The sequence below is a fragment of the Genypterus blacodes genome, unplaced genomic scaffold (genome assembly GCF_046128005.1).
Source record: "Genypterus blacodes isolate CSIRO-AG114 ecotype Tasmania unplaced genomic scaffold, CSIRO-AGI_Gbla_v1 ptg000036l_1, whole genome shotgun sequence".
Taxonomy (NCBI): Eukaryota; Metazoa; Chordata; class Actinopteri; order Ophidiiformes; family Ophidiidae; genus Genypterus; species Genypterus blacodes.
The window spans coordinates 137062-159162 of NW_027466849.1; the positions used below are offsets into that span (position 1 = coordinate 137062).

Genomic DNA, 22101 nt, shown 5'->3' on the forward strand with positions numbered 1-22101 from the left:
TCTGTTTTAATTTTGCATAATTATTTGCCATAAAAAATGTTTTAAACCTAAGTTACACTTTTTTAATTTGCAAGATGCTGTAGCTGTTAGGCTGATGATGCTGTCTGACGTGGTTTACAGCCTGTCAGGAGAGCAGTCTGTGGCTAAACTATGCTGCTCTTGGGAAATATACGGGACTGAACGGTGGGCGAGAATGAGGGTCGACTGAAGGTCAAAATTAGTGACGCAGCCTAAGAGACGCAGTCAGGGAGGAAAGAGATGTGATGAGGTAACAAAGCACACCGGTGCCTGCTGTAACAAAAGAGTGGCATTGCATGATGCGTTGTGTGGAATACATTTGTTTTGTGAGCGAGGGAGATGTCAACACGTCACAAAGCTGTCAGTGTGCTGCTGATGAGGGTGTCAGTCCTTCGCCGGGAATATCTTTGATTGTGTTTTCCATGGATCAGTTTCAAGATCCCAGATTCCCCTATTAGGCAGGGTGTTCTATTGAGATAAAGCCTGTATACTATACATAGGGTGGCCATATGTCCCTTATTTCTATGATTCAGGCTGTTACTTATTTATTTTTGTGCCTTAAATAACTATCCGGTGGGCCAATTGCAACCTAATATTGTTCGAATGTACACTTGAATGACATTAAAGTTTGTCTAAGTCTATTACCGGTAGTTTACTTTCCCTTTTTTGTAATATAATTATTTTCCTGACAGTCACCATTACTGTCAAATTAGACAACAACTTTTAAAGTGATTTCCAAAAACTACTTTCAATAATATTCAGTTTGTCTTCCTTTTTATGTGTGTTCATTTTTAGTGTTGATAATCTTGATAATTCATACAGCGATTCTTCAGCATCAGCCAGCAGAAAGAAGCGTGTATTTACCAGATACTAAGCACTGTTCTTTTGTGGCGCGCAGGTTTCAAGGTAATAGTCTAAATATTCAGTGTATTCATGGGGGATTATAAGGATTATGTGTCCTGACGGGAGCTTTTGAATGAATCACAGGTTATTATCTGGAGTACACTCATTTTCTTCAATCTGAGCAGATTTTCTGACTCCGCAGTTTATGGTTATGGGGCATGTTTACAGCATCTCCGGCGCATGGTCTTCGAAAGCACCCCTAACCCTTAACCTCTACCCTTTCATTTTCCACTTCTATTTTCTCCTCTTGTCCGTCCTCTGAACCTTCGCCACCGGCACTGCCTCCTCCTGTCTGCTTATTCTCCTTCCTGGCCATCTCATCTCTCTGACCCTGCCTCCTGACTGCTCTTGGTCTGTCATTTTGCCCACTCTGTCTTTCGTTCTAATAAAGCATGAGACAAACCCGTTGTTGCTCAGAGCAGCAATGTCATTTTCTCCAACTCAATGACTTCTTACTTGGCTAAAGGCCATTGTACTCAACCAGCATGATCACCAATCATTTGTGATATTTTTTACTTTGTTGTCCATTACCTTATTTATACAGATGTAATGTAGTTGCCAATGCTGAAAATGCGATACTTTGCTATACTGTATTATCTTTACGATGTTCTGTGACTTTTAATATTTAGTTATTGTTGTGCTTTTTATGCTGATTTCCCAAAGTTGATGTACACTGAATCCCATCACATTTTTTTGACTGCTACATAATTTGATGAAACATTTATTCACGATTTTATTGGATATCCGTACATTAAATAAGATAATACAGTATGTGACATGCAGACAACCTGACAGGCAAAATGAAATAGAGACAGAGCGCGTCGCATCATATTCTGAAAAAGGGAAGAAAATAGCCGGCGCAAATGAATGCAAACCAAGCAATGAATCAACAGAATAAGGCGACTGCAGAGGGAGACGTCAAAGGTCTGTTTTGCTACACAGCGTCTAATAGAAAGGATCGGGTAACTGCAGAAGCTGAGTATTGTCCCTTCTTCTTGCCTCCCACGTCTTGGAGAAATGATCTCACTGAATGGACAGATGTGGCTACTGCAAACTACTGAGCTGTTACTACTACAGAGGTAAATACTGTCAAAAAGCATTGCTGGTACTTACAGCAACACAGTAATGCAGTGAAAATTGACAATTGGGTAACTTATTTGACCTAAATTTGACAAAATGCCTGCTGCACATGTAAGCATGGATTTCTCTGTCTTCCCACTGGTGCCTGAGGACGTATTGCTGGGATCCACTTTTCTCTTCTTGTGGGCTCCGTTTTGCGGTTCAGGATTTGATAAAAACACAATTCTCAGTTTCCTTGTTCATTGTGGATGACACCACACGACAACAACTTCTCATTTCTGTTTTCTTAGGCCAGGAATGACAAAGAGGTGACATCACACAACACAAATCAACAAATCTATTCTCTTCTGAATCTTTTCTTCCACAGAGAGAGATTTCAAATGTAATTACTGTGTTGGCACTTTATTTTATTTTCGATCCAGCCATCCATTTCCTAGCCACTTAGGCAGGTCAGAACCCATTCATTTAGTGGCTCTGGAACATGAAATCCAGGTGTCATTTTTCCTACAGCGCCTCTCTCAGCTTCTTCTGTGGGAGTCACAGGTGCTCCCAGGCCAGATGGGAAGTGTAGCCCTTCCAGCTTATCCTGGCTGGGGACTCCTCTCTGCAGGCTATGGCTATTGCTTTCAGAATAATCTTGTTGTCTCTGTTTTAAAATTGCAATATCAAGATCTTTGCAACAATTCTGTAATTCTGGATTTAAAAGAAGTTAATTTGTGGTCTCAGACATGGGGATGCAGACAAGAGGATGTTACATCTTTTTCTGACCACATGAAGTGTTGTCATGTTGCTGGTCCAGTGCATTCAGACTTTATCTACTGAAGAAGCCAGAAACGCACACAAACACCAAGCTAATTGATACTCTTAACAGAAAAACCACAGAACGCAAGCCGAACAAATCCCCACAAATATGCCAGAAGGTAAAATAACATTGTCCTCGTCTTCGGCCAGGACAGAACGTTGCCGTGCCTGAAAGTGAGACACTCCTTGAATCCAAGGAGGTTGAGCTGTGTGACTTCTTGCGTGTTTTGAACGCACACTCTGGTCCTCTGAAGCCTTGGGGATTATTGTCTGTCTCTATCATTTCAGGAAACCAGAAAGGCCACCATCTTTGGTTGAACTTTGCCCACCCGCAATTCTTCTCTTATTCTCTGTAAACGCCCCCCCCCCTCTCCTTTCTATCATCTATCCGTCTTTGCCACTTTCCTCTGTGTCCCTTATATCCTTCTCACGGCTGTCTTGGCTTTGCTTCTATCCAATACTCTACTTCCCCCGTCTTCCTCCTCTCCCACTGCTTCCGTATATGTGAACACCAGCCCGTCTCTTGCACTTTTTCTCTATTTTGGAACAGCTTTCTTGTCCTGTTATCACATTTCCATTTTAAATCCTGTTTACTGGCTGTGTTGTTGTCGTGTTGTCTGCGCTGCTGTGTAGGTGTGTTGTGGTGCGGGTGTGTACCTGGGTTTCCACGTAGCACTTGGAATAAACACCTATCTGTTGCAGATAATACGCTTTCCAAATTGTCTCACTTTTATTCCTCCATTTACATGTACATTACCTTTCTGTCAGCTCGCAGATGCTTTCAACAACGGCAGAATAAATTCATTTAAACTACTGTCGCTATTACAAGCAGCCAGAGGGAAGGCAAGGGCCAAAACAACAGCACCCAGACAGCAGAGAGATATGTCTGTGTCTTTGTGATATTTATGTATCACAAAAAAGCAAGCGGTCTAATAATAGAGAAGTGTGAGACACACCTCTCTCCTGCTCTCCCTGCCTTTGTCCCACCACTCTCCATTTCTACGATTCGGCCTCTGTTCTCCCGTCATCTGCTCCCCTCATTTCTGTCAAACCTCTCCTCTCCTTTACCTTCATCTCTTCTCTCCTCCCTGTCTCTGCTCATCCACATTCCTCTATCCTGGCTCTTCATTTAAGACTTTCACCTCTCCTTCTTTGCCTCCCCGCTCTGTCGTCTCTCCTTTCCTCTACTTTGGCCTCCTTGCTTCCTTACTTACCTCTGTCATTTGTATCCGACTCTTGAAAACTCTTTCCTCTTTTTAGCGAACATCCTGCTCTCCTCTTCTCTCCTCTCCTGTGTTTTCATCCATCACCCTCTGTCATCTCACTTTTCTCCCTCCTGTCTTATCTCTTGCTTTTCTGGTTGTCCCATCACTTCCACCTCTCATTCTCTCTTCCCTTTTCTCAAATGTACATGCTTCTGTGCTCATTTTTTGCCATCTCTTTAAACCCCATCCCTCTGTCCACTCCTCTTCGTCTCTGACCTCTTGCTGCTCCCTCATTCCATGTCAGACAGCTAGCCAGTCCACATGAATAATGGAAGAGTTGCAGTTTTTTCTACTTCCCTGCACCTCTGATTTTTTGTTTTTATGTCTTTCTGGTTTACTTGCCTTATTTCACCTCTTTCCCCAGCTTTTACCTCATCTTACTGTATTTCTAACCATGACCCTATATTGAAGTCCTAACAATAAATACTTAATAGATAATTCTCAGGGATTCAACAGTGGGCTATTCAAAATGAAATAACGAGGACGGGGGGAGCCAAACAAGTGTGTAAATATACTGTACTATGGAGGCCAAACAAATACGGTGCATCATTTCTTTGGGCAAAACAACCTTGAGAAGTAACCTTCACATACACGCCTCTAAGGAATTGTCAGAGTTCAGGAATGAGCATGAGATCAACAGGCGTATTGGTCATTATTATGAATGAAGGCAAAAAGCTGTTAAGCTTTACTCGTGCACAGAATCAATGGGTCCACCGCTCTCTGAGTAATCCCGATATGAGTCTGCCCATTGAGGAAAATGCACGCAGAGGTAGGATACTGCTATTAACTCGTTAACATGCCTGGATAAATAAATTGACAGTGTCATAATCTAAGCAAACTTTGATTTGAACCCACTTCACTTGCGTTAAGGTGTAGGCACGATGTTTGAAAAAGGCAATTCAGTCCCTTAATTATGGAATGATAAAAGTTAAAAGTGCATATAAGTGATGTAGGCACTGTGATGCGCTGTCGGTTGTGGCAAAGAGAGAGCTCAGCCAAGAGATGAAACTCTCAATATTTGCCAGTTAATCTACATTCTAAGCCTCACCTATGTTCTCTCAGGCCAGTGACCTAAAGTATAACATTGAGGGTAAAAGCAGCACTGAGGAGGAAAAGATTTAGACGCTCTAACATCAGGAGCGATATCAGAGTCAGACTCCTTTACACTAAAAGGAGCTAACTTAGGGGGTTCAGGCGTCTAATCAGCCTGACTCCTGGGTGAATTCTGGGCATATCCAGCTGTGAAGAGACCACGGGGCAGACTCAGACTACGCTGAGGGGATTACACAAATCCCGTCTGCTCTAGGAACACCTTGGATGGGGACAGGGGCTGCAGCCAGGACAACTAGTGGAAGAAACATACCAGAGTTATGGTCTTGACTTGGTTCTTGCAGCTAACCTGTCAGCGTGTCAGTCAAACTCAAAAATCGACAATGTAGAGGTGGAGACCAGCCGGTTCAGTCTAGACTGTTTGTGAAGCTGGTGGGTAGTTATAACAGGCTTATGCTCAAGGAAAGGTGATGAAAATAAATGATTTGCGATGTCCCTTCAAGAGAGACCAGAGGAGATCATAGCATTCATCCACAATATTGGAAGCATGGCCTTGCCTGAGTCATAAACCAGCATCATGAGATAGAAAGTTCTGCATCTTAAGTCAAATAGAGGGGGACAGAATTGTTTCTGCATCATATCAAAAGCTGTTTGTAGGTCCTGAGAGGACCTACAAACAGACCTGTGACAGAACGGACCTGTGACATAATTGTATAATTTTCAACAATTACAGTAATTTAGTGGCATTTTCAAAATATCATTGTCTCTTGAAACTGCTGTTTTTATTGTCTATAACTGTCGGTACATGTTCTTTTGCACACTCGTCCTGAGAAACACAATTTCACTCGACCGCATGTGTTTTTACAGATATGGCTGGAATGACAAATAAACTTGAAACTTCAGAGTATTTTATTCAATTTTAAGGCTATGCTTTTTGGTTTTCTATGTTTAGTTCAACTTTGGCACTATTGACTTTTTTTGCTGTGGGTTTCCCCCCTTTGTTGCCAAAACCAAATGAAACTAAAGTAAACTGAAACTAATCTGAAAATGAAACAAAATTTAAAAGTAACACTGAAATGAAAAAAGAATACAATAAAAAGCTTTCCCAAGATATAAATCATCTTGATTTTGATCAAAATGCCACTTCCATCTATTTTCAACAAACCTGCACTGAACAATATGTTCATACGTATCAACACAGGGTTGAAGATTTCTCAATCCTAGCACAAAGGCGTCTGTTGCGACTATAATGGAACAATTTGGCAAGTTCGTGTGTGTTATTGTCTGTGAAATGGTGAGGGGGAAACAAGTCAGGATTCCCAGATGTCTGTGGGTAGATGAGCTTTTTCAGAGCTCAGGTTTCTGGAATTGTGTGAAATGAGCACAGGAAAAATGTACTGAGCAGCTCCCATGTGAGCAGGTTTATGTAAGTAACTCTCTCTCCCAGAAGTACAAGGCTTTGCAGAATAAAAACAATAGATTTATTGCTAAACAAATTGCAAAACGTACAAACTCGAATTTGTTTTATCAATGCAATACACACACATGCCTCCAAAGTTAGGCTGCAAAGAGAAGCCAATAATTTGATAAACAGAGCATCTTTACCCTCTTTTGATTAAATTCAGATATACAATATTAAATGATTTGTTTATTCAGTCACAGCTGTCATATTTAAATTGTGTCTTTCATTACAATCATTTCTTTTTGCAAATGCAGATAATGTCAATCAGTGCTGTCGCAGAATAATACCAGCATGCCTTTGGGTTTCCAATGTAATAGTGAGCAGGTGCACTTGAGTTTCGGTGAGAAGGCAAAATGTGCTAAGGGGACCTCCACGTCACACTTTGAAAGTGGGCCAGCGCAGAGTTACCTTACCACCACACATTTCCTTTGCACTATATTAAATCAAACAACAAACATTGGAAGAATAATATCAGACCAGTTGTTTGTTTGTTTGCAGGATTTCTCAAAACGTTATGAGCTGATTCTCATGAGACCTAGCGGGCAGGTTGGGTATGATGCAGGCAAAAAGCTATTACATGTTGGTGGTGATCCGGTGCGTTGGTTGTGCCTTCATGCTCCTTTTTATGTAGAAATCAGTCTGGTATGAGGGATCTTAGCTTTTTCAAGGTTTTCTTAATTCACAACAAAACCCACACAAGCAACACACATTGAATCTAATGTCGTCTAATGGCTTCTAAATCATTAGAGCCTCTCTTCTATCCTGCATACATAAACTTCAAGAAGCTTCATCGAAACAAGAAAGTGAAGGTGAAGTGGGCGATGCACACCGAATGAAAAGTATCAAGCTTATTCAAGACTAACACAGCGGGAGTTTGTATGTTTGTGGTACTGCAGAGGGAAACATCTAGAAATAACCCATTTGATCATATACTTTTATAATACCAATTTATTTCCAGCATGTTGAATGTTAAGAAACATAATGACTTATAACAGATAGGCTTTCCTTGTCATATCGTTTGGTGATGATCCCATATTCTTCAGGCATATCACCTGAAACACATTAGCATTTAAAAACATTAATAATTGATCTCACTGCTGCTGAAGAATAGTTGACTTCTTTAATATGTTCGTCATGGACCAGTACCTTCCAGTCTGCAGTAAAATGTGTTTTCTTTCAGCTTTGATTCAGTTTCAGTTTCTAGTCTAGTCTTAACAACAAAGTCTAAACAGCAAAGTCCAACATTCTACTTTAATTCAACAGGAAGCAGGCCCTCTCTTCCATTTCATCATGGAATGTTTTTCCTTCTCTACTTTTTTAAGAAGACAAAGAACGTTTTCTTTTAATGGCCTGTTGACCGCAGGCAAATTCCAATTTAACAAGGATGGTTACAAGAAAAACACAAACGCATTCAGGGTGGATGACTAAAAGTGCACTAGGAGCTGAAGAATTCACTATTATTGTACTTTTAACAGGAGATTATTGATACCAGTATCATTTTTGCACAGGGAGGCCATGAGTCAGAGCGAGGCTGAGAGCAGCGTCTGTGGGAAGTTGCTTTCTGGCTCAGGGACATTTCACCAAGACAGATGCTTGCGAAATGGGGATGGAATGCTTTTCCTCTGGTTTAAGGCTAATCTCCCTGCTCATTTTGTCACTCATCTCTCTGCTTTAGTCTCATCTGTGTCTGTATAAAGGCAAAATTCGTCCCTCAGGCAGACAGATTGGCAAAGTTTTTGACTCATCTTACTTTATTCAGCAATTTTTGTCTGATTTCCTTGAGCTTTCCGTCTTTTTCCCCTTTCATAAAGAGAGAGTTTAGTGTGCCCGCATAATAACTTCTCAAAGCGTCTCTAATAAGCGCTTTTAATATTTCTTTCATCTCCTATTTTGTCGCTGCCCCTTTTCCGTATCTGTGTTTCTTTGGCAGGCTCACGTCTTTCTCTATCTACTCTGTATACCTGCAGCATTATTAAAGGGCCGTTACAGTGGCTCTGGTTGCTCTAGGGAGGTTTTTTTGGAACATCGGCTTCCAGGCGTATCTTACATCATTTCCTTTTTTTGTCTTCTGTGCTCCATTTTCCCCCAGTTTTTTCCATCGCCGCTTTGGTTGCCGTTAGTAACAAAATGCGAGAGCAGCTGAAGCTGATGTAAGACTTACCACAGGCAGCCAACTCACCATCTCAGTGGTGATACTTTAGAAATTATACTCCCAAGAAGTGAAGTGAAGCGATGAAGCGAAGCGATGAAGTGAACTTTGTTGACTTCTCTTCTCTTCTCTTCTCTTCTCTTCTCTTCTCTTCTCTTCTCTTCTCTTCTCTTCTCTTCTCTTCTCTTCTCTTCTCTTCTCTTGGGTTCAACCACGGTGCCCTTTTTTAAAGTCTGAAGTGATCAATATTTAAAGGCAGGATATCACTTATTCAGTCTCCGTGTTTACATTTGCCCAGGCAGTGGAACAAATTAGCCTCAGCCAGGACTCTTTCCTCACCCTTAAGGTGCTGCCAACCGTCACACCTGGGAGGACAATATGAGGTGATTTCAGAACTTCACTGTGAACTCTGAAAGATCAGTCTTGACTAAGGAGCTATCCACTGTAAACAAGAACAAAGTGGATTGTGTCTCGGCCTTAGGATGAAGTTATCTAAATCCCAGACTTAGTCACACTTTAATATCTTTGATAGCTCATCACATATTTATATTTGTCCGTGACGAGGAATTTCACAGGGCTTTACTTTTCTTCACAACTTTGGTTTTTAGTGCTGCAGTGTGTCATTTCGTGACACCAATTTCAGCAGTTTTATGCAACAGCACTTTGGTCAGAGTAAGATGAAAATGAGATAGTAAAACTTTTTCTCCATGTTTTCCTTGCTCTAGTCTGATATAACATGTTTGTTCACTAAGCATTTCTTAAAGGGGACATTTTCTGTTCTTGTTCGTCTCCCTCATTATATAGGGTGTTACAGTGGGGATTATCTAACTGTAAATGTAAATAAAGATGCAAAAAGAATCCCAGAGGTAATAAACCCACTGGAAAGCTTTGTGTTTATTGCTCCATTACTTCTGTAATATCTTTAAGGCAATATACAGTACGTCAACACTTGCTTAAATAATCAGTACCCATGATTCTCAGTCGGTTGACACAGGTGGCTCATCAGTACTTAATATATTTTCACTCTGAACATAGCAGTGACTCAGAGAGCTTACATGTCGATTGAAGTGTTTTCTTTGCAAATTAAAACATTACAATGGTCTCAAGATAGACCATAAATGAAAACAAAACCACAGAAACCTGTTTATTATGTCTCCTTGAATGGTGTCTTGTAAATTTACTTACAGGCTCACTGGTACGACCCTGCCCGCACCGGTGATATCAAATAAGAACTGGCTTCGCATACATTTTACCTCAGATAGTAACCATCGCAGAAAAGGATTCAGCGCCCAGTACCAAGGTATTTTACACACATGTCCTTATTCTTCTTTACTTCTTACTTGTGTGTGTGTGTGTGTGTGTGTGTGTGTCTGTGTGTCTGTGTGTGTGTGTGTGTGTGTGTGTGTGTGTGTGTGTGTGTGTGTGTGTGTGTGTGTGTGTGTGTTTGTGTGTGTGTGTGTGTGTGTGTGTGTGTGTCCGTGTAAGGGGCTTTATCATAATAGAGCATCTCATCAAAACATACCACAATCAATGATGCACATAAATCACACGACACAAGCACTGTGAGGTGAGTTTGGTCTGGGGTTTTTTTGTATTCATAACTTTACACACACACACATACACGCATACTTAAAAATGTCCTATTATTGTGGAAAGTCTGAAATTGAAGTCTGAAATTACTTCATTGGACCTTTTGTGTCATCTAATGGGCTGGTTGTATGGCTTAATTAGCACATTAAGGTGCACATTAGTTTCCATGTGGCAGCTCAGATGTAATTGGGTGACTCCAGCACAAAACACACCGATCCAAGGCCGCGTCTCTCTCTCTCTCTCGCTCGCTCTCGCTCTGTGTGACTCCTTTTTTGTCTGTCTCCCAACTCATTCTTCCTTTTTGCCTTCTCTTGTGTATTGCATGTCTGAGAGGGAGAGATGGAGAGAGATGTGGTTTCATGCCAAAGCTGAGTCTCAGCCGAAAGCAGTTTGGTCATGACACTGATTTTGTCTGTTATCCTGTTATCCTCCTCAATGCTGCTGCTTAGGGATTTTCCGTTTTTCTTTGGATGGAAAAAATTTGAAAGCTGTTTCTCTCCTTTGTTTTTCTTTCCTTTTCTCATATCTTGTCACAACTTCAGTGTTTCTTCTCCCCCCCTCTTCCTCTCTAAGTAGTCACTTTTATCATCATCTTCATAGGAGATTAAATGTGAAGCACACATAAGAAGCAATGTGTTAATGTTTAAATGTGTTCCAATATTGTGTTCTAACAGTCAAATTTATTGTAGGTTTGAGAACGTGGGTTTACTGCCGTCTTCTTTCCTTCTCGTAGTGAAAAAAGCAATCGAGCTGAAGTCTAGAGGGGTGAAGATGATGCCCAGTAAAGACTCCAGTCACAAAAATGCTGTCTGTAAGTACAACACCAACTGCTGTTTATGAGAGAATTTGCTAAATGAACTTACTAATTAAAAGATGATCACACGCCCATACACCCATCCCATACTGCATTTTGGATGTGATACCAGCTGAGATTTGAGCTTTTCATTGAGGTTGCGCTTCCAGAAGACGATACTTTCTACACCGTCAAGCATTTCTTCTGTTCAAGGTTTCTAGAATATGTAAGGTATCTCTGGTTGGATAAGAGGGGTTTAAAATGCATAAAAGTTTGATGTTTAATAAACTATTAGACCAGTCCAATCCAGTACAATCCATTATAATATCCTTGCTACTTTTGTGAAGATGATAATATCAGAGAGGTGCTGATTATGTAAGACTGCTGAAAGGTGTTTCCAATATTTGGTCCAACTCATTCACATACCCGAGGGGGATGGCATATTGGAAACACCTTTAGCACAGGTGTTATATTGGATTGTGTTGGATTGTACAGATGTATCTAATAAAGTGGGTACAGTCTGCTATTCCACTATTTCATCCTGGGACAATTTGTTTCAATCGTGTCAATACAGGTTTGGCACACAATGTTTTATAGAATGTAACATTGCACAATAGAACAAATTATTGCTTCTGTGGTTGGAGGATCAGCTGAACAAAAACACCACCCCTAAAGTCCTTCGTTTCTGGTTCATCATAAAATGTAACAAAATGAAATAATAGTTTCCATAGAGATCTACTAGAAAGCTTGGAACCTGATCAACTATTTCCTTCTTAGCTGGCTACTGTTTTTACAAGCCGACTATAGCGACAGTTGTTTCAGAAAAAGCCACTTGAAAGCAATAAGAATACTTTGTGAGAGATTTTCATTAGCATTTTGTAAGCTGCAACGTGTTTATAGTATTTCATTACTTGATACAAACAGGAGGTGGGGGCATAATTTAGCTGTGTCGTGTTTTTATGTAGAGCTCAGGGAAATTAGTTTTCACCTCAGTGATAACCAATGGGAATCCAAACAAACGTAAACATTCTAGAATTGAGGGGCAGTGAAACAAAGAATTGAAAATGAATAAATATCTGCACACATAGAGGGGCAGAGGTGATTCTCAGCAGGTCGGCACCTCTGAAACCGTATTCAGATCCTGTGACATGGCTTTTAATTATCACAGAAGCCCAAGCTCATAGCTCATCCATTCCTTAGCATTTAGCTTCATAAGAAAACCCTCATTAATAATTCTGACAATTTATACGCTCTGCCAAGCATGTGCTGGTGCAATTAATATTGCCACGGTATGTGTGTGTGAGCACAAACACGAACACACACACACACACACACACACACAGACACACACACACACACACAGGTTAGGTCTTACATTAACATGTGATTTGTATTAATTATAAGTAATGCATGTATTATATATTTCAATGTGTTTTCTACGCATTTATACATGTGTAAGTACATATTATGTGCATGGAGGCACGACGACGAAAACAAAATGCAATATCAAAATCTAAATCAAATGTTTTTTACTCATTACCACAAAAATAGAATTCCCACATTATAATGGTTTTTATTTTCTGCAGAATCACTCATCAGGGGAACTCCTCAAGTACCACTGTTGGTACCAATACATTAGTTTGAGAACCCCAGTTCTTTATACCTCTATACTAACAAATTAACCTCTATGGTGCAAAAGACTTAACCTCATGACTTGAAAACACTCTGAGCAGTTTAACGCACACACAGATCTCATTGCTGGATGTGTTTTTAGCTCTGTGCTTAGGTTAAATCACAGTGATGCATGTGTAAAGACATTTAAAGGGAGCTGTCCCTGTTGCTAAATTATCATGACACTACAGAGAACAAGTTCTGTTATCTGTAATCATTATGTGAGGCCAAGGAGTGATGATTTTTAACTCTGTAGTCCAGGGATCACTTAAGCTTTTTCGGCCCTGGACATAAATGAGAAGTTTAGTTTCTCATCAGGGGTCCCGTGCTCATTAAAATATGCTAAAACTTTTGCCACAGTGACCAGAATTTAGTAAATGTGGCTTCTCACACTGGGTCGAAGGCCCAGTGAGGTCACCCGGAATTAGATAATTTAGTCCCTGATCATTAAAACTTGAACCGCAGTCCATTTTGAGTCCCGAACCGGTCTTCGAACAACATTTCCCTACACTGTAGGACTCCCGGCGGTGATATTATAGCTGTATGGTGGATAATGTGTCGTCTTTATGCAATATATAATCATTATAAAGAACTTGAGACTGATGATAATGAGTTTTACCTGTCTAGAGAATGGAGCGCTTATGAATCATAATCTAACTGACTGTCTACAGCAGCCTCCAGCCTATATTAAAGCACAGAGTAATAGACATACACGTGAGTTTTAATCTTTGAGAGAATGGTCTGTTTGTGAATAATTCCAAGACTGACTATAAAACAAATTCAGATAGCAAGAGATAACACAAACTCATATGGCTAATATTGATATTGATGAAGCAGTAGGTTAATGCTGAAGATGTGTCGTAATTACAGTGAAGATAATGTGAGAATGAGTTGTACTCTGCAGACAGTGGTTTAATAACCTAATGAATCATCATTGTCAGTGTCTCATTCATAATCAGAAATTTCTTCAAAATTACAGGAAGATGATGCATGACACTGACCTGAATAGTGAGGGGCACTAATGTCACCACTTGTGTGATGAATTGGTTGGAAATGTCACAACCTGAAAATGATAAAACATTACAGTCTCGCTGCTGCGTGACTTTGGGAGCAGCTCATATTGATGTTGAATGTATCTATTCGAATATTAGGATGTATTTCATCAGGTTTTGCAGCGAACTGGCTCAGCATTATGCAAACGTGTTTTGGGTTCAACAACGTGTTGAGAGATGGCAGTTCAGTTCAGATTTGGCTCCATCGAGCTGCTGGTGAGGTGGAGGAGAAAGAGAGCTGACTGCACTTCACACAGTTCCTCCTTATTCAGCAGCCACTTAGAATAGCATCTCGAAACTCAAACTCTCAAAACATGGCCTCTTAGACTCTCTCCATTGTGCCCTTGCTGACGTTTTAATCACTTTCTTTCTCAGTTCACTTGTAATAAATACTGTCACCTTGAATGAAAACTTTTTGTGATGCTGGCTCTCTTTTCCCCTGGAGAAGGCTGTGTAGAGCTGCTGTGAGAGAATACAGGCTGCACGCTCTTTCTCTTTACCCCTGACCTTGGTTAGTGGTTACAGTGAAATCCAGCCTAATTTCATCAATTTTACCCCAACCCTACCCATCACCCCTAACCCCAGCCTCATGGTGTACATGAAACACACTAAGTTAACATTAGGTCGTTGTTAGCTAAGTTTTGTGGAGCTTAGTTCACTCGAGCCATTCTGTGGTACTTTGCTTTGCAACTTGCTGACATTGACGGTCGCTTCTTCTCCTGCATGGTGCACACAGTTTATCTTTGGAATGGAACGGGGCTTGTTTTTGACTTTGTAGATCTGTAGTTGTGTAGTTCTCCAACATGTTGTCAAAGGAGCGTGTGATGTTCATACACACACAGGAGCTCTCCGATTACAGAAATAGTATTTCATTTTCTGCCACACTTTTTATACATAGAGAAAGACCAAATGCACATAGGAAGATCTAAAGTAGCAAATCCAGGTCAACCAGCCAGGTACCAACTAGGTTACACTTTGACATGTCCATTTTGCATTGACAGCAGAGACGATTGTGTGTGTGTGTGTGTGTGTGTGTGTGTGTGTGTGTGTGTGTACATGGGTGGAGTCTATTACATATGCCAGAGATGTCAAACATGCACAGCACCAATGAGAAAATTAGACACCCCCCAATTCCTTAAAAGTTTAGAGATGAAAGGTTTGCTGAAGACTTTGATGATATGGAAATGATGTTATGCATCATAAGCATGCGTTTAAATGGAGAATGGTCTTTTAAGTGCAAATATGGGATTAAGTCAATTTGAGGATTTTTGACATTAGCCCAGCAGGGATTTTTGGCAGTCTTGTTTTTATGTAACGTTTCATACTGTTTGCATGAGCAGGATTTGTTTTTGCCAATATGAACCTTTGTATTTGATGCCAATGGAATTCATTGGAATATGACGGCGAAAGAGAAGAGAGAGAGAGCGGGAGGAAGGAGAGGGAGAGAGAGTTTGAATGTGTTTGTGTGGTGATTTGGACAGAACATCAAAAACACAGCAAGGCAACAAGACAGCTCATTATGTTTGTATCATACACACAATCACACATGCATAACACACTGCAAACTCAGACACAATCAAACCTTAAAAAGTAATACAATAGCTAGGACAGCAAATGATCTGTCCCTCTTTTATGCTAAGATGCACACAACTTCTGCATCACTTTGTAGATTGTGGTTAATGTGTGTGTGTGTGTGAGAGAGAGAGAGAGAGAAAGGGAGAGAGAGTGAGAGAGAATAAAATAGAGTGGATGAGCAGAGAATAGAAAGCTAAAGACAGGGACTGAGTGAGAGTGAGAGAGAAGGGACAGATGGGCAAGAGAAGGAGCTCTACACGAACAGACAGGCAGAGAGAGAGAGAGAGAGAGAGAGAGAGAGAGAGAGAGAGGGGTTGGTGTATTGTCTGCTCTCCAGGTCATAGTTTATAAGCCTCCAGCATTTTGTCCTCTACCTCTTTTATCTTGATTCCTTTTTTCTCCCCTTTTCAGCGTTCCTCTCATTTTCTCCCATTTTATTTACGATCGCCTCTCGTTTCGCTTTTATTTTTGTGTGTTGCAAAGCATCATTATTCATCCTCAGAGTTCCATTAAGACAGAGTGCGTATAAACGGGTTTCTGTCATGTTGTCTGGTCTCATTTACATTTACATTAAGTTTTGGGCATGTAGCAGATGCTCCCAGCCAGGCCGGCTTAGAAATTGGAGAAATTGTCGTATGTTTTGCTGCAGAGTTTCTAGGGATACGACAGATCATCTGCTGATATATGAGGGAAACAGGAGGTTAGGAATGCAGAGGTGTGAGTCCCGCTCTTTCTAACGCCTTTTTTGATTTCATGCAAAACCTATTTTAGTATTTGTCCCTCAAGGTTTTATTATATCTTTATGTGCTTCATATAATTATGCAAATTCAGATCCCCTCTTGAATAGGAAAAATCTATATCTCTGTTAATATTTCTGCATTTGTTATTGATGTTTTTTTGGTTTTGTCTGGAGATTAAGGCAAAGTAAGTGTAGCGTCATAATGTACTAACTAAAATAAACTCCATAAAACACAAGAAGTAATATCTTTGTGGAAAAGGTGATGATTAGGGAGAGAAATATGGTAATGTTTCATTATACTTTGAAATCTGTCTGGAATACATTTTGAGCAGGTATAGTGCCAAATCATCGTTTCTTGAAGTTTGTTTCAAAAGGGAAATCAGATATTCATTTCGATCATTTGTATTTTATTTTATTTTATTTTATTTTAATACACCTGTTAGTTTGCAATATTTATTTTGGTCTTGATCCTTTCATGGTGTGTGTGTGTGTGTGTGTGTGTGTAGTCTCCAAAGACAACGACATATAAATGTTCATGTTAACTAATAAGAAGACAAAAACCAGGAAATGACTCCTTACAAATAAAAATGCTTAAAATCAAACAGTAACATGATATGTGACATACAGTGTTTTAAGTGTATTATCACATTTAAACAACATTGATTTTTAAAAACAAAGAAATTGTGAGCAGTGAGCATTCATGAGTTTATCCACTCTATGATGCTCTCTGAGGCTTTTAGATGCTCCTGTCAGTCGTGCCTTCATACACTAAAGCTCTTGTTAGAGGCCAGTTTGGGCTCCGTGGGAAAGATTTGCTCTGTTATCATTTTGAAGACATCTTCCAACATGACATTCTGTATGACAGATGATGGCCACAATGTTAAAATTAGCATCCTAAACTCCTCCTCCAATCCTCACTTGACCTACTTTTGGGACACTTTTTGTGACAATCACTGCAACTCCATCTGTCACTCGTGGCAGCGACATGGTTCACTCCAGTTGAAAAGGAACATTTGTTTCATAGACGACATCTGCTGTAGCGAAAGCATAATAACTTTTAATGTCTCTTGGTCAAATGTAAGATGACTCCCATTGTTTCAAATGTAATGAAAGAAAACTCATCATGCCTTTGCCAATATAATGTAATGTAATTCTCCATTCAGTTTTCAAAGTGGCTGTGACTACATGATGCATGTTGCATGTTGTCATCTTTCGATTGCATTATTGCTTAAGTAAAAAATGCAATTATATTAGAGTCTTATATAATTGATCTATAATTGATGTGTTTTTTAGGGGTCTTCAACAGGGGGTCCGCGGAAGTAGTGAAGGGGGGTCGCAAAATTTGTAGTTGAGTAGTTGTTGAGTATTTGTTGTAGTTTTTTTTTCAAACCAATTTTTTTTTTCACACAAATGTAAATGTCTTTAAATCAGTGGTCTCCAACAGGTCGCTCGCCGGTCATTTCTGAGTAGCTCGCAAAAGGTTCAAAGAATACATACATTTGACAACACCTCACTTGGTAAAGCTGTTAAAATTTCTATCCAACCTAATTCAGACATCCCGCCCCCTTTTGTCAAAAAACGATTGTAAGCCAATCAGCTGTCAGTCCAACAAATAACACTGCTGTCATGTTTGCTCACGTGACACCATAACGTTCGGCTAGCAAGCGCACGCCGGATTTGAGGATGACCGTGGAAAGTAGCCCCGATAAAAGGCAACAAATATACTATTTTCATAAGGAATTGAAAAAATGTACCAATGTGAATGACAAGTGTGTTCGTGTCTCGTTTGCGGTGCGAACGCGTCTCTGGAGCGCCACTTCACCAAAGTCCACAGCAACTTTCACGGGACTTTCCGGCTGCTAGCAGGGCGTGATGTGTCGTTAGCAAATCAGCTATTTTTTCTGCAACTTAAAACAAGACAGAATGATAGGTTGGTCTTCTCAATGCCATGAGCACAGGGAAGACTGGACGTTTGAACTGATGTGCCGTTCGACCAATTCACCTGAAGAGAGACAAGGATCATAACATCAAGCAGGGAGGGGCGGGGCGTGCTGACGGTCTACTACAGGTACAGAGCAGGACAGAGTGAAGCAGAGATGAGTGACAGCTGGAGAAAAGCAGCATTTGGGTGCATTTTAACAATTGCAAAGTAGCTCTCAGGGGCAAAAAGGTTGGAGACCACTGTTTTAAATGCATGATAATACATGAATCCAACATATTGTAGTGAACTGATGAATGGAGGCAGAATTTGTTATCTTTCATTACCAATGTTTGTCATTTGATCTACTGTGCTGTCAAACAAATCTATGAAGCCATCAAAGCTGCAGCGTCACTTGGAGACAACCCACAGCCACTAAAAAGACAAACCTGTTGATTACTTACAAACTAGTCTCAAATCCCTCCAAGGTCAACAGACGTTGATGAGAGAATCTATGTTTATACATAACACAAGGCCCAGTTTGATATAAAACACAATTTTATACAATGTATATAGTAGGGGGTCCCCGCTCCATCTCTCCATCAGTTGGGGGGGGGGGGGGCTTGGCCTGAAAAACGTTGAAGACCCCTGTATTAGACAATTAATATCCATGTACTTTTCAGTCTTATCAGTCAAAGTTGTTTCTCAGAGCTAGAGTCATCATGAATCACTCTAGTCTACAATTATCAGTAATTGCTTGCGGCCACAGTAACTGTGGGTAATATAAAGCACTACCTGCACATATCATGCAGACTCATCACATATCGGAGTTATCACAGTTTCAAGGTTTGGGATCTGCAATTCTTTGGTTTGAAAAATAAAGTTGATCTGGAAAGTGTTGGAAGGTATTGTGCTCAAATTTCAGTTTCACCTTAAATGACAAGATGCTGTGTAACACTTTTTTTTTTCTGCTTCAGTAAGTCAAAGTGGCCTTGCTGGTGATGTATGTCCAGATCCCGGAGTTCCTGAAAATGGCAAGAGGATGGGATCTAACTTCCAGTGAGTTTCCTTTAATTACTTCCAGTTGTATTTTTTCCTATTCACATCAAGCGTACTGTCGCTGCAATGGTTACTGCCAATCTTAACATCAGCTTTGTAATAAATGGCAGAATTGTGGGTCTGTTTGCATTAGAAAGAGGTGATGAACCTGCAAAATGTGTCAAATGAGGTCAAAATGACCTTGTAGGAGCAGGTTAATGAGAATATTTGCTCAGATTTGCTGCATCTCGCAGCATGTTGTATACAAGTCTGGTTGCTTCATTACCTTGGAAAGAACCAACTTTCTCACTGCTTTGTCCACACCTGATTAGCAAAATCAAGTAATTACCTGATTGCCTCAGAAAGGTTGATTCCCTCTGGATCTTAATAGTCTAAACCTGATTTTAGCTTACGAGGTGTGATTAGGGCAGGGAACAGTAGAGATATGCACAAAAAACACGCTGGTTATTTCTCTGCACTGCAATTAAGGCAAAAATGCGAGTAAATAAATGGAGGGAATTTCAAGGTATCCACCAATTTTCTTTTGTACATACATACTAATTATTATTATACTGTACATAAATCTAGTTACAACATTTCTGTTAAAAACACAACTATTGTCTTAATAGAAGTATAATCAAACTTTTAACCTGCATGTAAACATACTTACTGGCTCATTTACATGCCAGCTAGAATAAATCAATTAACTGTCATTCACAATACACTAATGTTGATAGGTGGTATGTTTTGACTATCATGTAAATTTACTGAGTCGACTTGTGTGATCCATCAGTATCTACCACTAACATGAATGGCATGTTACTGATCAGTGCTTGATGAGACTTCCATTGCTGTTAAGGTTATAGACAACATAGGAAAGTATGCAAGGTATGACCTTGGCTAATAACCGAGTAGTAGGAGTACAATGTGGCCTTGAAATCATGTTGGAATTGTAGAACTGGATCCATTTAAAGTTTTCCTCTCCCTTTCAGGTTGACGGTTATGAGAGAATGAATACGACTATTGTAATTTCACCTGTCTAGGACTGTTTTCAAGACAGAAAAACTAATCGGAATCTTCATATCCTGCTGGTCTCCTTCAGTATTAGCAGCCACGGCTTTATACACAATGTAGGATTAGCTGCATTTGAGAGAGATATGCGCTGTGTTTTATAGGCTTATATCAAATCATCATTAAACACCAGGATGCAGGAGCAATATTACGCAGTGATGAGAAAACTCTTCATCGCTCCACACCACTGGGGAGAGATGTTTTGATGCATGAAACGTGTCTGTAATTTAGCACGTCATGTCCTGCACACTCCACCACGTTCACAAGCGACACAGGGAAAGTTTTTGTTGTTTTACAAGTGCAACAATAATGTAATGCAACAATACCAAAGAGTGTTCCTTACTGTAATTGTACATTTCACAGTGAGTGGCTTGATGTGAGATATTTTCAGTGTCATCAGCATTGCCAAATTAGGAAAGTAAATGACCCAACTTTGTGTGACAAAGGCGCAAACAGAGATACTGGTTGTATTATACGACCACAATGGTGTTTAATGACAGGGTGGAGCCGACCAGAATCCTGTGCAGAGAGTTTGCCAGGTGTTAGACTGTCGGTGTCTATCGGCAGGGGGGGAGACATTAAGCCTTAAAGACGAGACACCATGCAGATTTGCACTTAGATGGCTAAATAGCCCTCTCACGTGTTAATCAGCGGGATGTTGAAGAGAACGAGACAACAAGCAAGAAAATGAAGAGAGTTGATGATGAAGAGGCAGGAGGAGGATAACGGAGCATAGTAGGAAACAGACATGAGAGGAAGAAAACAGAATTGCAATACAGCTGTGCAGAAATAGAGGATTTTTAAGCATGCTAAGAGGGTGATTGATAATGATGTCATTGATTAACCCAAAAATAATCTCTTCAAGGGTCCAGCTCCCATATGATCTTAGTTAATTTAGGTTTGTAAAAGCCGAATAGTATCACCCGATTGTGACTTTGTGGCGCACTCAAAAACAAGAATCAAAACGGTTATTATTACTATGTTTTGACAAGTGTTTTTGCTGTTGTGTCTCCTAAAAATTAGGATTGGCTCCAGCGTCCAGTTCAGTTGCGATGACAGCTACGTACTGCAAGGATCTAAAAGTATCACCTGTCAGCGAGTCACAGACACACTGGCTGCCTGGAGTGACCACAGACCCATTTGCAGAAGTAAGTTTGAAGCCTCATTTCCACTGAAAGCAGGTCTGATGCTTCATGTGCGGCGCTGACTCTGAGACATTTTATATTTTATGTCCACTGTCAGCATGAGCTCTATTGAGAAGGACGTATTTCACAGAGCCATTTTTGCTGCCGTGGTAACTTTATGCATCGAGTCTATTTTCCCCAGACTTGCTTGCATCAGTGAAGTGTGGAATATGCTATTGATCTGAATGATGGAAGAACATATGTAATGTAGTGTAATGTAAGTACCTTTTTAGTGTGGACACCTCAACGATACAGTTGAAATTATGTTTCTTGATGGGAAAAAATGGAACATTTTATATTTATGATAAACACGTAACTGTGGAATCAGCAGTATTATGTGGCTATATGTTTATTATAGCAAAAAAATAAAAGTTTAGTAGGGAAAAGTTCAGGTTGATATTGTCTCTTTTCAAATTTCAAATACTTTTTGTCATATCTGGTACCGACATTGGCAAAAAAACACTTATTTGCTTTTGATTTTGATTAAAATTTTATTTTAAATAATAAAAAATAATTTCAGAGATAGCAAATAATTGGATTGCAGTCATATTTCAAGCAGACTGTTATCTTTAATTAGTATCACAGGTGTCTTTAATCTTCTAATCAGCGTCTGAGCCCATTCTGTAATTTTAATCAGAAAAATAAAAAGATTGCAGACTAAAAAGTAAATAACAAAAATACATATAATCTTATACATAATGGGTGCTTTTTTGCCGATAAAATTATTATTTCTGAATCCAAT

The 22101-nt window shown here is 39.9% G+C and overlaps 1 protein-coding gene across 1 annotated transcript in view; it reads left to right on the forward strand.

Moving 5' to 3' along the window:
* LOC142996105 (CUB and sushi domain-containing protein 1-like) overlaps positions 1-22101 on the forward strand; it is a gene marked incomplete at its 5' end in the record, with an annotated part of 226024 nt that overhangs the window by 78165 nt on the left and 125758 nt on the right. The window contains 4 exons of the mRNA XM_076146995.1: positions 9916-10028; positions 11052-11129; positions 19044-19125; positions 21199-21323. Of these exons, the coding sequence (XP_076003110.1) occupies positions 9916-10028; positions 11052-11129; positions 19044-19125; positions 21199-21323 (398 nt within the window). The remainder of the gene's footprint in view (positions 1-9915; positions 10029-11051; positions 11130-19043; positions 19126-21198; positions 21324-22101) is intronic.